The sequence below is a fragment of the Micromesistius poutassou genome, assembly GCF_964030765.1.
Source record: "Micromesistius poutassou genome assembly, chromosome: 2".
In the NCBI taxonomy this organism is placed as follows: Eukaryota; Metazoa; Chordata; class Actinopteri; order Gadiformes; family Gadidae; genus Micromesistius; species Micromesistius poutassou.
This window is the reverse complement of record NC_140272.1, coordinates 14,072,045-14,091,142: the sequence shown is the minus strand read 5'-3', so window position 1 is coordinate 14,091,142 and position 19,098 is coordinate 14,072,045. Positions and strand designations below refer to the sequence as shown.

Sequence of the window (19,098 nt, the reverse complement as noted above, 5' to 3'; positions counted from 1 at the left end):
GATTTGATTAATAGATAAACTCAATATTTTAAATATATGTATATATATATGTTAAATATATGTTATAGACTTGCTTTATTTACGGTTTAAGCTTCAGCATGTAAGAACTAAGCCGCACAATGTTATTTAATCAAAGACTATCTGGAAGTGTGTCAGTATCATGACCATTTTCTGTATGGTACAGTAGAATGTATGAACTTTAGTTACAACTATTATTGGATGACAATGGAGAAATAAATCCTATGGCGCAACCACAGGAAATCCTGAATCGGTGGAGAAGCACGTGACCCGTCTGTGTCTTAAGTAAGACAAACTAATGACTACTGAGCCACTGCAAATCGTATGGTCATCCTCTGACCATGACCATGCAGTTATTAATCATTCGTTTCATGGCCACCCTCCCTTGCTTAGCTACTAAGCCAAGTGCCCATTACATTTCTAATAATAACATGATGCACCAATAGACAAAGGTGCATCTATAATTAGATGGAAGAGTTAGCAGTTGAATATCATTGCAGTGGCCTTATCATAGGTAGCCTGAAGAAATCAAACATTCCTGCCCAAGATAATATCCTTGGCATTAAATGAATGTATAGACCTACATTCAAAAAAGGTTCGGCTTTCATCTTGGCACTAATTCTTTAGTCATTTTAACTCAATAATTGTATAATGCAGTTTAAATTTGGGTTGGAATTTGATTTATTTTCTGCGTCTTAATAAATGTAAATATGATTAAATTGCATGTATGTCGATATACCGTGAATGGCCACTTGATGGTGCCCTTCTCCCTTTAATCCGCACGTTACAGGTGACCTATTTGATTTCTTCCTGTTTCACCAATTGAAGCGTCGTATGTCTATAAATCCATAGTGCTGATTATTGGACTAATGTCAGTCAGTCAACATGTATAAGAAAGGGGAACGCAGGTCAATTCAAGTCACAAGTGATATGGTCATGAACAATGAAGGGTCGTCCACCCATCACTTGTTGAGTGTCTTGCTCTAACCGTCGGGAGGCGGCACCGCCTTTACTTCCTCAATCCCAATCCTCTTTAGGGCGGTGGTTGGGGGCTGGGGACTCATCTATACCGGCCCCAGGGTAGAGACGGCATTCTAGGACATTTTTTCCCCGAGAAACGAAAACAATTTGCAGGGTTTGGCGGTACGAGACTAAAGCATGGCTGCTCTTTCAGCCTGGTTTTGGAACGAACGGTTTTGGCTGCCACACAACGTGACCTGGGCGGACCTCGCAGACCCGGCTCCCGGGGTGGAGTATCCTAAAGCCCGACACTTGCTGTCCGCTCTACCCCTGGCTTTGTTGATATTGGTCGTGAGAATACTCTTCGAGAGGTTTGTATGCAACAATAATATAGTTCCCATATTCTTATAGTAACTTTCACAATCTGTTAGATGGGGACTTCGTTCACAGTTTTAGACCATATACGAGTAATAAAATGTGATTATCAGCCAGCAGCATCACTGATAGTGCTGATGTGTTGCTCCTTCGTTCTTCCTTTCATTCGGTCTCCTCCATACAGCGGAGAGATGGATGTCTGTTAGATGGCGCTGAATTGTCTTCAGACATGACGGTGGGGGAAAACTGTTTATTTACTGTGTATTGATTCACGATCAGAACGTTTGCATTACACAAAGTTTAGACTAGTTAGCATATTGTGTTTCTTGGATGGCCGTTTAATTGCAAAGAAGAGCGCGCTCACACACGATCGCGCGCGCGCAAGCACGCACACACACACACACACACACACACACACACACACACACACACACACACACACACACACACACACACACACACACACACACACACACACAGTGGGGGACGCTAGTCTGGCTATAGTTGTTTACTACTAGGCTATTAGGATAGTAGTACTACTAGGATAACTTACTGTATTCCAACGCTTCTTTCCTTTCTTCCAAAGTTGTAACAACTGGTTCATAACTGGTGGAATTAATATCTTTTAAAGGAATATGTTCATACCGAAACACACTTTTCATAGTTAACAAATCCCACTACAGAAAAAACCCATCATGAGGAGCCACACTGAAATACGCATGATTCAGGTGTGTCCTGGGATCATGCACGCCTGCCAGATTCAGCACCAGTGAGTAGGCCTAGGCCCATGGACCTATAAAGCCTAGCCCTGGTGTTTGGTTCACCATGTGATATGCCCTGTGTTACGTTTGAAGAATTCGATGAAATAAGAAAACCACTAAGCTGTCTAGTGCCGATAGCGTTTGAGAAGTGTATTGAGCCTTTGTGCTCAATGTTAAATTAGTAAGCTTCAGCCATTGAGCACCTCAAAACCTTTCACTTAGAATTATTCATGTTGTTAAAGGTTTACGCACACACACACACACACACACACACACACACACACACACACACACACTAGTGATGGATTTCATGATTCTTTTCCTTGATTCCGTTTGCGTCGGTCAGTTCACCAAGAAGAATCGTTCAGAATTGTTTGTTCGTTCAGAATGCGCGGTTCTAGTGATGGCTCATTCACGAACGAATCAGTTTGAACGAATGACTCTTTAACAAGAACGAACTGACCTGATTCCCCATTTCAGTTCGTATCGTTCGTTCACCGAGACTCGACTCCCAGCTCCACCCACTAGTCGCTGACTCGCGAGTCACTGTTCGTTCACTGACTGTGTTTAGCGGTGAAGACTCGAGGACTGAGAAGTCATCACGAGAGCCAGCCGGGCAACAACATCCCGATTCAGAACATGAAGCGCTCCTCAGCTAAAAGGAACTTAGTTAATGTTGTGTTGATTGATGACCGTTTGCACCATTGCACAATCGTGATTTGTTTGAGAATGAGAACGAGGGAGGAGCTGAGTCTGACCGACTCGGCTGAGAACTGTGCATTCGCAATTCGTTTGAACGAGAATGAGGGAGGAGCCCAGTCTGACCGACTCGGCTGAGAACTGCATTCGCGATTCGTTTGAACGAGAACGAGGGAGGAGCCACGTCTGACCGACTCAGTGACTGAGAATCATGATTCACCACTACCGGAAACGCGAACGAACGAACGACTCTTCTTGGTGAACTGACCGACGCAAACTGATTCATTCAAACGAATCATGAAATCCACCACTACACGGTTCTCAGCTGAGTCAGACTCAGCTCCTCCCTCGTTCTCAAACGATCGTGCAAACAATCATCAATCAACACAACATTACAACTCAGTTCCTTTCAGCTGAGGAGCGCTTCATGTTCGGAATCGGGATGTTGTTGCCCAGGCCAGTCCCTCTTCACCACTCTGCTAACTTAAAACAGTGAACAGCGAGTCAGCGAGTGGGAGTCGAGTCTGGGAGAATGAACAATAGAGACGAACGAGAGAATTGAAACGTGGAATCAGCTTGGTTCGTTCTTGTTAAAGAGTCGTTCCTTTGAACTGATGCGGTCGCAAACGACCCATCACTAACACACACGCACACGTCACACGCATGCACGCACACGCACACACTTTCCTTGATAGACATGCTTTAATAGTACCCTGGAAATCCAGAGTTCTCGTGAGAGCACAATTTGAATTTGCTTAGCGAGTCTCTCTGGGAACGAGCAATATACTCACTCCCCGATTCCCCTGGCCCAGAACATTAACCAATCACATCGGTGTATCTGATATAGGTGGGCCAAAAGCCGACCGGATACGGCAAGAGTCTTATCTATTGGTTAGCTCGCTGGTCTGGATACATCACCCCTTGTACTCTTCTGATGGCCGTAGTGTTATCCAATTATGTGCAGTGATATTTTCAAATGCATGCTTGGTGCCGCCCCTCGAGTTGGGCCATTTTCATTCCTCGTTGCCAGACCCTACAGCTTTCTCCAGCTTTCTCGATTTCCAGGCTACTTTAATAGCGGCACTTGATGACATTTCTACAATTGTCATCACGGCCTTATTTGTTTATATTTAGTAATTTAATCTGCTCCATAGGCATTTATATACTCAAAATTGAATTTACCTAATACATTTGATAGTACCAACATCAGAAGTAGGTTATGATGAAAGTAGTAGGAAAAACGGTCTATGCGGTTTTAACAGTACAGCTGTTTCTGTGAATATAGCCTTGCAAAAGCGTTAGTTATCACTGTATCAAAACCAATTCTTAACTATGCACATGGTAGGCACATATTTGTTTATTTATTAAATGAAAGCAGGGCGGTAGAGAGCTCAGGAGGTAGAGCAGGTTGACTTGTAACTGGAAGGTTGCTAGTTCAATCCCCGGCTCCTCCTGGTGTTGATGTGTGCCTGAGCAAGACCCTTAACCCTAACTGCTCCTGACGAGCTGGATGTCGCCTTGCATGGTTGACTCTGCTGTCGGTGTGTATTAACCGTTGTAAGTCGCTTTGGATAAAAGTGTCTGCTAAATGCCCTTGCCATTATGATCTTCCCCATGCACCTTTCATCACACCGCTTTTAAATTTGTCCACTGTAACTCTTGCCTCCTCAAAGATTCCCTTAGAAGGGACTTTAGGAGTCCGATGTCCGCACAGCAGGTAGTCCGTTAAAATGTACTATCGACTAGCCCTGTGCGTAGTTGTTACACATCAGAGAGAGTAAGAAAACACGACTGCGTTTCTAGCCATTGCATCTAGACCCGGGGAAACCGGGTTGGTCAAGGAGCAACGAGAGACAAGGTTCTGAGTGGCTGTTGCTGGGTTTGGCTCAGCGGGCCATGTCTCAGGTGCCGGGGGCTTTCTGCCGTTGCCAAGACGCCGGTGAGGCAGATGTAGGGCGAGGGGTCCCGACTCCCGAGTCGATGTTATCAGAACCCATTTACTGCTACCGCGCAAGGGTGTTGTGCAGGCCAGATCACTGGCTCATTCATTCACTCATAAGTGAGAAAGAAAAGACTGCCCAGCTTGGATTCCTTATTGCCCTTCACAAAGGATGCAAAGTCATGGACTAGTGTTGCGCGAGACACATGCATACGTTGCATGTGATGTCTCAGTCTTACTCTGTCCCACACTCTGAAACACCCACTCACAACATTCATCGTCATCAATACCAGGTGTTTACACCATGAGTACGTGTAGGCCTACTCACACGTATCCATGAGCAATGGGTAGCAAAAATGTGCTAACTATAGCTGTTTCATGGTTGAAATATTATGAGTACAAAATCATTGTCATCCTCCATGATGATAACTTGTATTATACTGAAGTTACATTCAAGTCCGTGAATAAGGAATAAGTAAGCGTATAGAAATACAAATTTGACAAGTGGTGAATCATGATCGTTTTTAATGATTCCACCAATTCCAATTCTCTTCTCATTTATATCTCCAAGCCACTTTTTAAAATTACTTCTTTCTTTTAACCAATGGCATTAGGCCTTCTTGTACGATCATATTCCTGTCACTTGGCATTGGCAATGTGTTTGTTGAAGAACAGTCAGGCTGCTTTCTCCGCTCAGGCCCCCGAGCCGCTCTAAGCCGTGTCATGGGTTGAACGGTGTTAGAACTACAAACAATGATGTGTACGGGATAACACTAAGCTGGCTTCATGAGCTTCTGTTGCTAGTCGTTGCGTTTGGCCTTGATGGCCGACCACATGGTCCAATGTCTGGCATCGCAAGCACCCAACCTGGAAGCGTTTATCTGTTGAAGGTATGTCCCCCGAGGGCGATCAATACGAATCAAGAGTCACTCTCATGAATGTGCGTTAACCAAACCCATTCACAACCACATCTGGATTCTCCTCCCTGTTGGGAACGTATCGTCATCATTTTTTTGGGGAGTTGAAGCCGAAGCTAGCATCGGGTTGTTTCAGCTGAAAGATGAGATTAGTATCGCTACGATCTGGAAGGTTTTGTGTCTGTTTTCAATGGAGAACCGGATAGTGCAGGTACATGCAGGCATAGGCAAATGATGGGCGATTCAAAGCGATGAAATAAAAATAATGCGAAGTGTGAGATTGTTTTTATATGGTGTAAGCCACAAACAGAAGACTGAAGTGTGATCATGCGTGGCTCAGGTTGTGGCGCTGCAGCCAGTGTCATATTCCCACAAGTAGAAAAAAGGTGTTGTGCCTCACAGAGACAAGGAAACACTCTGTGTGAGTCTCCCAGCTTTTGTTGCCCTTTATAGAACCTGCCCTTTCCATTGTTTTATAACTAGGCCAACACTTGACCAAGCGGGAATCTGAATTAAATCGTAATCGAATTCCTGTTCCTCAGTGGGTTCACAATTATATCTGTGATTTAGAAAAATAATCTCTATTCCTGCAGTTCTTATTGTTCATATTGTCTTCTACTGTCCTCTTTCGTCCATCACTTCCTGTTAGCTCAAGTCGTGAAACTGGTTCATACACTAGAATGCCCATCTATGAGCATTAGAAGCAGCAGGTGTCCTGGACAAGTTTCCTCCCTGTGCAGTGCCACCCCCCCCCCCCCCCCCCCACACACACACACCTCCACACCTTCTTTAGGCGGTCTTGTCTATGTCAACATGTCTCAGGAGTCACCACTAGGATGGTAGTGGCCCACGGGGAAGAGCGGGTTGTCTGGCAACTAGGAAGATGGTGTGTTCGAGATGCCACAGCTGATCCTCGGCTCCTCCTAGCTCGGTGTCGAGGTGTCCCCGAGCAAGACACCTAACCCCACCTGCTCCTGACAACCGGGCTGTTGCATTGCACGTTTGACACGGCGTCAGGTGTATGAATGTGTTGGAAATGATGTGGGGCAATAATGGTATAAAGACCTCTCAGTGGCCACATGTCTGAAAAGTGCGATGCCATGCTCGGCTGACACCACCGTCTGTGTATGAATGTGGGTTTGAATTTGAGGTGATAATTAACACTTTGAGTGGACACAGGTCTTAAAAGTGCTATCTAAATGGAGTCCCTTTTCACTGCTTCTTTTTTGCCACTGATGCCATAGGAGGTGTATCACATTACGCCTGACCTATATGAAATATTTTTGCTGCTTTTGTGCCATAGCTGTTTGGAGGGGAATTGGCTGACCTACCTTTTCTTTACAACAACTCAACAGGGAAGCAGCCCTAGCATTTCTATAGCACAATTCACAGTGCAATCTCCCATCTAATCAATATTTGTCACCCTTTACAGACAATGTCCTTTTCTTTGAAAGAAGGTTGCATTTTGGAGAAAAGTATGCTTGTTCTGAGCAAATAGACTAGAGAGAATTTGAATACCTGATGAAAATACAGCCCACTGGAATGTGTATGGTTATGTGATCCAAGCATATTATTTGCATTAGATAAATTTACCCTGGGCATGTTATATTTCACACCTAGTGTTTCATCGTTTCTTACCATGAACTGATCTATAAATGAGAGACCGTTCGTCTCAGTGGCCAATATGTAAGAATAAATGCTATATTAAGGGTATACTATATTATATAAACCAGTTTCATTCCAATGATTATTTGAGTGTAAAGAGAGACACCATGATCACTGTCTTTGACTAACATGAGCAACTTGAGACGAGACAACGTCTCCGTGTGAAAACCAAAACGACGAGGCCACAGGCGTTACAACTGCTTTCCACTCCCCTTTGTGTTCTGTTTGCCTCTGAAAGGTCATTTGGTTTGAGCGGTCCTGGATCGTATTCGGTGCAGAACCAGTGAGATGTTGACTAGGTCTTATCCACAGCTGTGATCTGATGTTGATATTTAATGAATGCCATAAACATTTCCTGCAATCAGATACTTCCTCCATCGCCACTGTCACTCACATCAAAAAGCTAAGAACAAGCTTCACAAGGGCTAACTTTGTGTATATGGATATCAGTTGATACCCTAGCATAAGATTGACTGACTTGACCTGTTTTCTTTCTTCCATCACTGTGACAGATATGTAGCCAGCACCTGTGCCCGGAGTCTCCACCTCCAGGCAGAGATCAGCCGGAGAGCCCAGCCCAACACTGTACTGGAGAAGGTGTACATGTCCATCACAAAGGTAGAATGTTCTCACTGTGGCTCGCCACTTCATTCAACAACTCTGTGTTTTCTGCTTTTGATGGGTTGAGAACTGCAGCAGGGATAACATTCGCTTCCATGCGTGGTGATTTGCAAAGGCATAAAGAGGACCTTTTTGGTCAGTGCGACCATGTGTAGGACCTATTTGTCCCGGCGTCTTGCATTGCATTGTGTGTGTGTGGTTTGTGGTCCTTCGTTCAGCTGGTTCAGGCAGAACAGAAGGATGGAGGAAACTATGCATTTGTTGAAGTGACAGGGCTTTAATGGATTACATGTGTGATTTGACAGTCATGCCTTCACTTCTCATTAGGTGAAGTGAAGTACAATGAATCCCAAACGAGAGTGACATTGGTGGACACCGCCAACCAAAGGACATTATTTGGGTCACAAAAGTTGCATACTGATCTGTGCCCTGGGAAACATGCCGGCTCCCCGTTCACAATGTCCACTTTTATTGGCCTGTCACACCTGCTCCAGCTACCTGTTCTTGTGCCACCCGCGGTCCACACATGGTAAAGCAGAGCAAACAAAGGGAAGGGTTACGATTGGCTGTGCTGCATTGCGAGGAGCTTTAACAACATAAGGCATTCTGTAAATTTGTTTTAATCAGTGGCTTTAAGCTTTGCTAACTGGTCGGAGGAGAAGTAGAGGAGTCCCACTCCTCCCTTTTCATCTCTCCCTCGTGCAGGTTTAAGAGATACATGTGGGGAACTCGATTTGATCGTGGTTTTGTAAAAAGCAAGGGTGAAACCTAATTGACAGCATGGTGTGCTCCAAAGCTTAATACTTAAGTTACAAGTGGTCCTGCCGATGGCTCTCTCCTATCTCACTTAAGCACATAAGGATCCTTCTTAAGGAAGTTCTATAACTGAATAAACACAGACAAATAAATGGTGTAGTTGAACTAAGGCAGTAGTTAACAATATTTAAGCTTTGGTTCTGGCCGTGGTACAGAGTCTGCAGTTTCAGTTTTTCTTGCCTAACAGCAATTTGCGCCAGAAGGAACTGTGAAGGAATGTTGACATGTCATGTGATTCTGGCAGCCAGAACCACACAATTAAAAAAGGGGAATAAATCAAGGAAAATGATCTTCTCCGCTTTCATCAATCTCAACAATCTATTTGTTGCTTTTATGACTTCTTATTTACAGCAAATTGAGTTCAAGAAGTGACCTTTATAAATGAAACCCACTATCAACAAGATTCTCATGAATATTGAGTCACATGGTATGGACGGTTGAATGTGGAGCAATTTCAGGGAATCGTGAGAACAGGACAGTCCTGAACATGAACAGGCATGGAGAAACATTCACTCAGTTATCTTTTATATCAACCTGCATTTGAATAACCGTTTGATAATAGTTTCAGTTTGAATTCTCATGGCTTTTCTTTATAGTTTTTCAAGATTTTGCACGTTTCGGAAAGGTTTGATTTTGGGGTCCTTTTTTATTAACATTCTTGAAACACTGATCAACCCCTGTAGCTCCCCACTGTAGCTTCCCGTACAGATTGTGTCTTATTGTTTTTTAGCTGACTTGTTTCTATTCACCCCCTCGGCTCATTCCGGTTAAACTCAACAGAGCCCAGACTCGCGCCACCTGGATGGCCTCTCCAAGCAGCTGGACTGGCAGGTGAGGAAGGTCCAGCGATGGTTCAGACGCCGCAGGAACCAGGACAAGCCCAGCACGCACACCAAGTTCTGTGAGAGCATGTGAGTGCTTCTATGCTCAGTTTTGTCTCAGGGAGCTTGGTTTGTTGGTAGTTTGGTTTTGTTAGGGCAGTCAGGTAGTCGTGAGGGACTTTGCAGGGGTGTTTGAATAAATGCGGATGATCTTTTTCATGTTTGCATAGATTGCTTCACTAAGAGCCTCATTGTCTGTTTTTTCATCATTAGGTGGCGGTTAACATTTTATCTTTGTATATTTACCTATGGAATCCAGTTTCTTTGGCGGGTAAGTAAGCCAGTCCATGGGTCAAGTGTGTACTTGGGGAAAATTATTTGTTTGCTTTGACTTGCTTTTCAACCGCAAAGGGTTCTTGTTTGTTGAGCCTCTTAGTTCATCTGTTTGATGAACTAATGAGTTTGCTCCTCTCTGTGTTTCTGGACCAGTGCCCCTGGATGTGGGATACGAGGCACTGCTGGTACAACTATCCTTATCAGGTGAGATGCAGTCCCCTTAACCCATCCTCTGTCTATTTACTCCAGCCATGGAAGGAAGTTGGAACTTCCAGGTTCAGAAAGTATAACTAAATAGTTTCATACCAGTACACTATTTTGGATTGGGGTTGAATGGTAGAAACACCACTGGTGCTATGCTAGATAACAGATTAAGATGTTACTGGGCTTTTACTTTCTCAACTTTGAAAACCTAAACCTTCCAACACTGCACAAACAATACTTCCATAGATTTGTTTTGAAAATAACATTGTCGTAGAACATTGTCAATTTAATAACTAATAAGAACTTTACACTTCTTGGAGCTACAATGTTATGTGGTGTTACTAATTTGATGGCGTGATGTGTGAGTCTTTTGATTTCCTGGTTTACTAGGGGTAGAGGAGGAAGTTCACGGATTTATTAAAAATGTCCAACAAGTCGGGCAGGTTTTTTATCTTTTGGGGTGGGTCATCTGACATGCCATTAATTGGCTGACTGTAAAGGATGCAAAAATAAATAGTTGACCTTCTATTTATCCCAAGGGTGAGTTACAGATTTTCATGTTTGTGAGTTGCTAACATCTTATCTTCAATTTCCATCTGGCCAACTTTCAGTCGCAGTACAAACATACTATGTAATAAATGTAATAACATTGGTCCAGTTTTGAGGGTAAATCATATTACACTCATGGGTTCCTCCTGTGTACCTCATGGAACACTGATCCATATCTTGCTGACATTCTTTCTATTGTTGCCATCCATTTCCTTCCCTTTAGCATGCGTACGCTGCTTGTGTAAAACCTATTTAAATCCCTCCCCGAGCAGTAGAGTTAATGTGCACCCTACGTGGGTCTGAGCCCTCCATCCGGACGGCCATATCACCTGGTGAGAGGCTTTCTGACCCCCTGAAGTTGAACCTAACTGTCTTTGCTCTGCTATAGATAATCATCCAGGTGCCAAACAGCCTATAGAAAGGGACAGGTTGGGATGAGATAAATCCTATGATGGATTAAGGATCTGGCTTTGGGTTGATGAGGCTTATATGTTGTGTTGTTTTAACTGTCTCCACATAGGTCCTGACTCCAGGGCTGTACCACTACTATGTGATGGAGCTGGCCTTCTATTGGTCGCTCATGTTCTCCCAGTTTACTGACATTAAAAGGAAGGTAAGAGCTGTGCGTTTGTGTGTACGTGAACGTGTGTGTGTGTGTGTGTGTGTGTGTGCATGCGTGCGTGCGTGCGTGCGTGTGTTAGTGTGTGTGGGCATTTTAATGTATGTGTGTTTATGTTTGTGTGTGTGTACATTGTGTACATACGTTTATGCATATGTGCATGTATTTGTGTGCATGTGTGCATCACTGGGGGAGGTCACAAGCTGTAAGCATATGACGAAGTCTGACTGGGAATTTACACCGTAGGCGAGAGAGAGACGTGAGCGCAACATAGGCGTATCAATTCACACCACCGCCATTTATTTTGCTATATTTTCAAGATTCATCAGATAATAGGTCTGCACATCATAACCGACACGTTTCAGAAACGGTTGAAACTAGAAGTGAAGCGTAAAGTTAAGCTTTGGTCGGCCGTGAGACAGGCGTAGAACGCTGCCGGTGAAAATCAGTGCACTAGTTTGAATGGAATTCTATCTCTAGCTGAAATCGGACGTCTGACGGCCGACTAAAAAACGCGTCTTAAACGGCTCTGGTGTAAATTGGCCTTGAGCCTGACACTCCGATTGAGAGAGAGCATTATTATATACTAAATGTTTTACTGAATGAAAACCTGAAAGTGAACAGACTTTTCATCAGAGCTTGTTATTAAGTTGTTGAAAGCTTGGAATATGAATTCAGGACATAGAAAGAGCTATAAGCGTTTGAATGATGGTATACATCCAAAAGTATACATACAAACATATGCTTACATTAGTATATTTGTGTCGGTAAGACCACAAGGGTGAGCTTTGAAGTTATTGGAATTGAGCCAGCACTTTTCCATGATTTGACCTCTGTGTAACCTCTGGTACTCCCACCGTCATGACAGTCTTTGTTCTAAGATACTTTAACCAAACCATCATTTACGTTGGCATTTACGAGGCCTGGGTCAACTGTTGTTGGTCAAGTTAATTGTTTAGATAGGAGTCCTAGGCCAGTCCTATAGTCCTTCAGTCTGTTGTGGTATCTGGTATCTGTTTGTTGTCTGGTTACTTTTATATGAAAATAATATATTATTCCTATTTTTATTTATTTATACAAATGCAGTTTTAAGATGTCATTCTATTATCTTAAGCAAAAGGTGTTTGAATCATAACATGCAGCAGACTGTTGTGAATACTGGGAAGAGAGACACACCCCAAATGTTCTATTACCCAACTAAGTTGGTAGTATCAGTATAAAGTATGTAAGCAAAGACTCAGAGCAGGAAATAGTTTGAACAACAATAAACCTGTTTTTGACAAAAACCTTTGTCAAAAACAGCTGTCATTAATTATGGGTCTGCCCCTTTTATGTTAGTCGCTGTAGACACAACAACTGCTGAATAAATGTAATGTAAAATGAACCAGGGCACGGGCAGTACACTAAACTAGTGAAGATATCAAACATTGAAAATCACTGGTGCCACCCAATGTTCATTTTGGGGGCTTCTCCTGTCTTAATAAATGCTGTGCCCTTCACAACATGTACATGTTAATGTTTGAAAGCTATGTGTTAATGTATTTATTTTATGTAGCTTTGTATCTGTCAATTAGTAGCTGATATTTTAACATAGTACAGTAATAGTACAGAAAAAACTGAACCATATATAGAGTATACTCTATATATGGTTCAGTTTTTTCTGTTTTCTTGAAAACATGACTTGAAAATATGACTTAGGCCATTACTTTAAGAGGGTGACGATATGCAAGACATGATCAGTGACACACAGACACACATACACACATACAACATGCATGCATGTTGACATGCATTTGTCCCCCTGTTTCGTGCGCAGGACTTCGTGGTCATGTTCATCCACCACATGGCCACGGTGAGCCTCATCAGCTTCTCCTACGCCAACAACATGCTGCGCGTGGGCAGCCTGGTCATGAGCGTCCACGACGCCTCCGACTTCCTGCTAGAGGTCAGTCTGCTGTCCCTACGTCCGCCGGCCAATGACAAAGGGCCTAATTGTTGTTGAACTTTTGAAGGAAAAGTCACCACTGCTTTAAGTTAGAGAGCCGGCACTCTGTTCACCAAAACAAAAGTCATAACCGTTTAGCTGACACAAAAGGCTTTCATTTAGAGAACCGGTACTTTGTAAACTGAAACTAAACCAAAACACCAACAAACTCGTAACAGAAACTAAAAGGTCAGCCAGACGATCAGACAATGCACATTCTTTTAATGGGGGCTCTCTTTTAAGGATCAATCATATTCGAACATTCTGACATCCGAAAGCAAACTAACTGTGTCCATGGTGATACTAATGAAAACATTATGCTGACATTTAACTTCAGGAGCGCTTCTGGAGGTAGGAGGTAGGCTGTCAGGAGGCTGCCGCATATCTGAAGGTCTTTTGGGATTTTTGGAAGTAATTGTAGTTTGCTGCCTGCAACTGGATCAATTTCAGGAGTGAGGTTCTCCATAAGCTGCTGAGGTGTCCCAATGTGTTGCTTATTGCTGCCCTTCTCCTACAGGCAGCCAAGCTGGCCAACTACGCCAAGTACCAGCGTCTCTGTGACGTCTTGTTCATCCTCTTCAGTGTTGCATTCTTCCTCACACGCCTCGTCATATTTCCATTATGGTAAGTGTCGTGAGTGACAGAAACATTGTAACATGGACACATAATCATCCTACTTCCGTTTCATGTTCGTTTCCGTCTATTATCACAAAAATAAACCGCCATCAACGCCGTCCTACATTGGAGATGAGAAGCCAGGCGACTCGTGAACATGTTTTGATTCTGTGTCGGGTTTACGTCGGGTTAGCGAACCAATCATAGCTCTGTGGACACAAGGAGGGTGTGCAAGGACATAATGGGTCCGTAAACCTGCTTGCGTTGCGTTGACGTAAAACCATAACTAAGCCTTTATTTACAACCACTCTCTGACAAGCTGGTGTAACTCTATTGGGCAGTACAGTGTTATACAATTAACACTACATCCACAAATCAATGGGCATGTCCATGGAGAGTATGGTGGTGGGGGGGGGGGGGGGGGGGGTCAATCCCACAGAGAGAGGCTACAGCTGCAGAGCTGATCTGCTACAGCCACGGGGCCAGGAGGGAACATGTTTTTGACACAGGTAACCCGAGCAGCCGTATTGGGTGTCGTGGTGCTGGAGATTGGGAGGGGGATGGGGGTGGATAATAACGTCACATTGGAATGGAAATGCACACTCTGCCCGGGGGTGTAAGCGGTGGAAAGGTGCAAACCGCTAATCTCACTGCTGTTGTTGGGGGAAGGGGGTTCATTTGAAGGCCAGCCTGCAGATAGGCGCCCAATTTTTTGGACAATTTAAAAAAAAAAAAGGCAAACTTAAAAGATACAATGGAGGGGACAAGGGTCAGGGATGTGCGGTTACTGCAGGACAGGTAGTGGTCTTGTCTCAGTCGTGGGGTGAGATCCAGTGGGGAAACCCAAACTCTTTAAAGCAGGACTGTGTAGGATGAGAGTGTTGCGCATCACAGTGTCATGTCATTGTACACGGTGAGTGCACAAAGAGTTAACTGCAGTACATGTTTCAACAGCCCTTAGGTCAAATCCTGCCATGATAGCCTTTTGTTTTTCAAGCAAGCCTGTCTTGCAGTGGTATTGTAACCTGAGGAAGTGGGCCAGGCATATATCAATATTTAACTTTATTATTGCCCTTGCTTATTTCCCCTATGCTTGCTGTTGAGGGCATGAAAAAATATATCAACAACCTTTACTGGTTTTATTATACTGTCAACCTTTACTGACAGTATAAATAGAATCTCATTCAAAGAAAATCTCAGGAAATGCTTCCCCTAAAAGCGAAAGTGTGTGTTTTTTAGTTTTTTAGTTCACCCTTAAATGTAAACATTTCAGAGTTAGCTTAGAGACTAATTTACATCTGTAGTCCCTGCAAACAACAAAACAATGACAATACAGTTGAAAAAAATCAAACAAATAAAAAACGGAACTTTATGTTACGAAACATTCAAAGTACGGCGCCATTAAAAATAATCAGTAAATGCAATGTCCACACTTGATTAGATGGAGGTGGTACACACAGGAGCTGGAGAATGAGATATGGGCACAGCTCCGGTGTGCTTGGAGACCGCTTTTCAATGTTTTCTTAACAGTCAGGGGTAGTTCAGGTGCATTTGTGGGCAGGGGAATCCAGTGTTGTGTGGCTCAGACAGACAAGGCTGAACGTCCAAAAGTACTCGGAACAAGTCCCCTCTGAGTGGGTACCTTGTGGGTCTAGTTAGTAGGAATTAGGTCAACCAATCAAACCACATGACTCATATGCTCTGTATGGTACTTTAATTGAAGACGTGTATATTATTCCCTACTGTACTTAGTTTGTCTTTCCTTCCAGGATCCTGAACACCACTCTGTTTGAGAGCTGGGCCATCATCGGCCCGTACCCGTCCTGGTGGCTCTTCAACTCCTTGCTGCTGGTGCTGCAAGTGCTCCATGTCATCTGGTCCTACCTGATAGCACGCATAGCCCTCAAAGCTATGCTCCGCGGCAAGGTAAGCCACATCCCAGAGCGGGCCACTGATCTAAACTACAAGAAAGCATGTCGATGAGTGTAACCACTGTGACCACTAGAGAGTTAAGTTGTGATCAGTGAACGAAATACCTTTTTACTTTATATTTCCTATGCTTAAATCATCCAGAATTCAATTTCGTTCCTTGAAATCTATTTGTAATTTATTCAATTAATTAATTGTTAATTACTCAGAATTAAAAAATGTCCTCAGATTAAATCTTAAAGGGGACATATTATACCGCCAGGTGTGAGTGTGATTTGCCATTACAAGCCGTTTTTAAAATGTGCCGCTTCTGACATCACAGGTGGGCGTGTCCACCTAGATTTGTGCTGGATAGATGAGCAACGTTTGCTACAGTCCACTGGGTAGGCTGGTAGACTGTAGCTCATTGGATGTGATGAAATATATTGTGCAGTCACTTACTGTGTATTGACCACATACTCATTCAATAGAAGAAAATTAGCAAATTACTTTCACCATTTTGGTCACCAAAGATGCCTGCATATTGCACTGCGTTGTCAGCATATATTATATAAAAAATATATATATCTTTAACACATAGTCCATCCCAATTGGTTTGTGATAGATGCCGTGTTCACATCGCTGGGAAAACCTTTTCGCGTAGTCGGAAAGTTCTCGTGAACGACACCTCATGACGCTCTGCCTTAATTTGTTTGTGATTTGTTTGTGATGGACATAGTCTGTGACGGCTATATCGACATGTTATTTATAGTTATGTATTTCTTTTTATTATTTATAGTTAATAGCTCTTAAAGGGGTAGTTCAGGATTTTGGACATCGGGTCTCATTTCCAAGTGAGCCAGTGTGTTATTTATCATTGGAGACCGTTTTCAACACTTTTCATTCAGTCCTTCTAGTTGCAGAAATCGCTGGTGCTAGGCTAGCGCAAGTCGAGGGGAACTGCTAGCTTGCCAATAAAAACAGTTTTACCCACTCCTGAGGCAAACCAATTATAATACCAGACTATCGATGTAAATGTCTGTGTTGATAGAATAGTGTTAGAAATAAACTTACCCTTGCATCGCATTGCATTTAGTTTATAATCCCTGTAGTTGGAAGCAAGCTACGGCAGCGGCGGATTGATATTACATGGAGTGCGCTTCTCTGTTTACCTTCTGCTGTAGTGAATTGGTTGCTACACCGGAGCAAAGTGAAATTCCGCCGCTGCTGAGAAAGTAGTCCCCCAAAATGTAATGTGATCATTGCGATACAAGGATAGTTTTATTTCTAATATTATTCTATCAACACAGACATTTACATCGATAGTCGGGCATTATAATTGGTTTGCATCGGGTGTACTTTGGAGTGGGTAAAACTGTTTTTATTGGCAGGCTAGCAGTTCCCTTCGACTTGCACTAGCCTAGCACCAGCGATTTCTGCAACTAGAAGGACTGAATGAAAAGTGTTGAAAACGGTCTCCAATGATAAATAACACACTGGCTCACTTGGAAATGAGACCCGATGTCCAAAATCCTGAACTACCCCTTTAAGAATTTATCTTTGAAATGTAGATCTTATTCTGAAACGGCTGCCACAAAGCTTGATTTAAAATAAATAAAATAAATAAAATGAAATAAAATACAAAGGAAAGTGATGCACATTGGTGTAGTGTAGCTGGGTAAAGATATTTCACACTACAATAACCTTGCTGTGAAAATGTATGTAACGGCATGCTTTCAATCTCTTTTAAAACTGTTGTTGCTCATTTCTCATTCCTCCTGCAGAGTCTGTTTCCTCTGGGATCAGAGATCATGTCTATTTCTTTGTCTAAATCCGGTGAACCCTGCTCGTCTTATCTCTGCTTCTCTTCCTGCACTCTTGTCTGCTTGACAACATTTTACCTTCTTTGTGCTGTAAGTTTCCCTTTCATTCCATCTGTGGGGGCTCCCTTGCCATATATTTATTTATAATGTATTAATATGTGGCGCCATACTGCCATCTTGTGATTAAAATAGGCACACTACATATGAGCAGCAATTTCTTCGATTTTGGATTGCAGGCTAGTACAATGGAGAAACTCCCAGGGTCCGCGCCAATGGGGCGTTGGGGGCCAGTGGTAAAGTCTGTGGTAGTTGGAAGTAGAGTTGTGCATGTTCCTCCAACTGGAAGGAAATAATACTCCTTTGCCTCTATATAAATATTAAATATAAATAATTATGCAACGTGATATTTACATAATTGGTTGGAAAGATGTAAAGTTTGTCTCATGTGGGCCAGGTCCCTATTCCCCCTTGAGCATCAAATTCGAGACCCAATGCCCTCCAAGAATATCAATATATCGACATTGGAGCGACCCTGGAAATTCACCAGTACCTTACTCAATTGAATGACGGAAAAAGCAATTTATCGTAGCAATGCAACAATGTCCTTATAAACAACATGGGATGGAAAGCACTTAACCGCCCTGTCGTCAGGGGCATGGCTAACGCGTTGCTTCCTCCTTTTCGCCTGCCAGGTGAGCAAGGACGTGCGCAGCGACATCGAGAGCAGCTCGGAGGAGGAGGGGGACGTGTCCAGGGCCTCCGTGCCCCAGGTCCCACGCTCTCCCAAGGCCGAGAACGGCATCAACGGCCACTGCACCACTTCTAAGCACATGAACCACAGTGGCTGGTGACACCCTGACTGGAGCGGTCCTTTCTGCAACCAACTATTTCCCACGAGCCCCTCCCCTCAGCCACCTCACCCACTCATGCATGGCAACAACAGCCACACTAACATGCTGCCATGGAACAGCAGAAGGACCGTGAGGGGTTCTAAAAAAAAAACACTGGGTTATAAAAATCCCATAACATTGAACTTAATTACTTTATAGTGAGAGAGTCAGGGAGGGTAGGAAGCGGTAGGTCAACGGAAGATTAAAATCTGTTGAAAAGAGTGATTTGTGTATCCTGTTATTGTGGCATTTGATTAGAGTTGTGTTTGTCTTAATGGCAAGTTCTGCTGCAATTGCTTGCTTCTGGGTTATCTTCCAGTTTTATTGGTCAGATGAACTTGGGTTGTTTTGTTATACACACATATAGATAGATAACTTTGTTTATGATGTTAATTATGTATAATATTGTGGTCACTGCCTTCTGAAATATCCAGGTGTGAGAAATGTACATTTACAGTATCATATACTCCATTAAGTGCCTTGTAAAAAAAACAAAACTAATTGTATTTCAATATGTGTTACATTGATTGACTTAACTGTGTATATGTTTCATTCCTCCAAAGAATAGACATGTTTAT

At 43.2% G+C, this 19,098-nt stretch overlaps 1 protein-coding gene across 1 annotated transcript; it reads left to right on the top strand.

Annotated features, from left to right (window-relative positions):
- Positions 1 to 1,097: 1,097 nt before the first annotated feature.
- On the top strand, positions 1,098 to 19,095 carry cers5 (ceramide synthase 5). Its single transcript, XM_084464444.1, has 10 exons — positions 1,098 to 1,349; positions 7,847 to 7,952; positions 9,552 to 9,682; positions 9,866 to 9,923; positions 10,082 to 10,132; positions 11,202 to 11,294; positions 13,117 to 13,245; positions 13,802 to 13,908; positions 15,669 to 15,825; positions 18,323 to 19,095. The coding sequence occupies exons 1-10, from the start codon at positions 1,177 to 1,179 to the stop codon at positions 18,479 to 18,481; spliced, it is 1,164 nt and encodes a 387-aa protein (XP_084320570.1). The 5' UTR covers positions 1,098 to 1,176; the 3' UTR covers positions 18,482 to 19,095.
- The last annotated feature ends 3 nt before the right edge of the window (positions 19,096 to 19,098 follow it).

Coding starts and splice junctions, on each gene's coding strand:
- cers5 (XM_084464444.1), top strand. CDS start 1,177: ATGGCTGCTCTTTCAGCCTGGTTTTGGAACGAACGGTTTTGGCTGCCA. Junction 1,350..7,846: donor GTGAGAATACTCTTCGAGAG/GTTTGTATGCAA, acceptor TCACTGTGACAG/ATATGTAGCCAGCACCTGTG. Junction 10,133..11,201: donor GGTACAACTATCCTTATCAG/GTGAGATGCAGT, acceptor GTCTCCACATAG/GTCCTGACTCCAGGGCTGTA.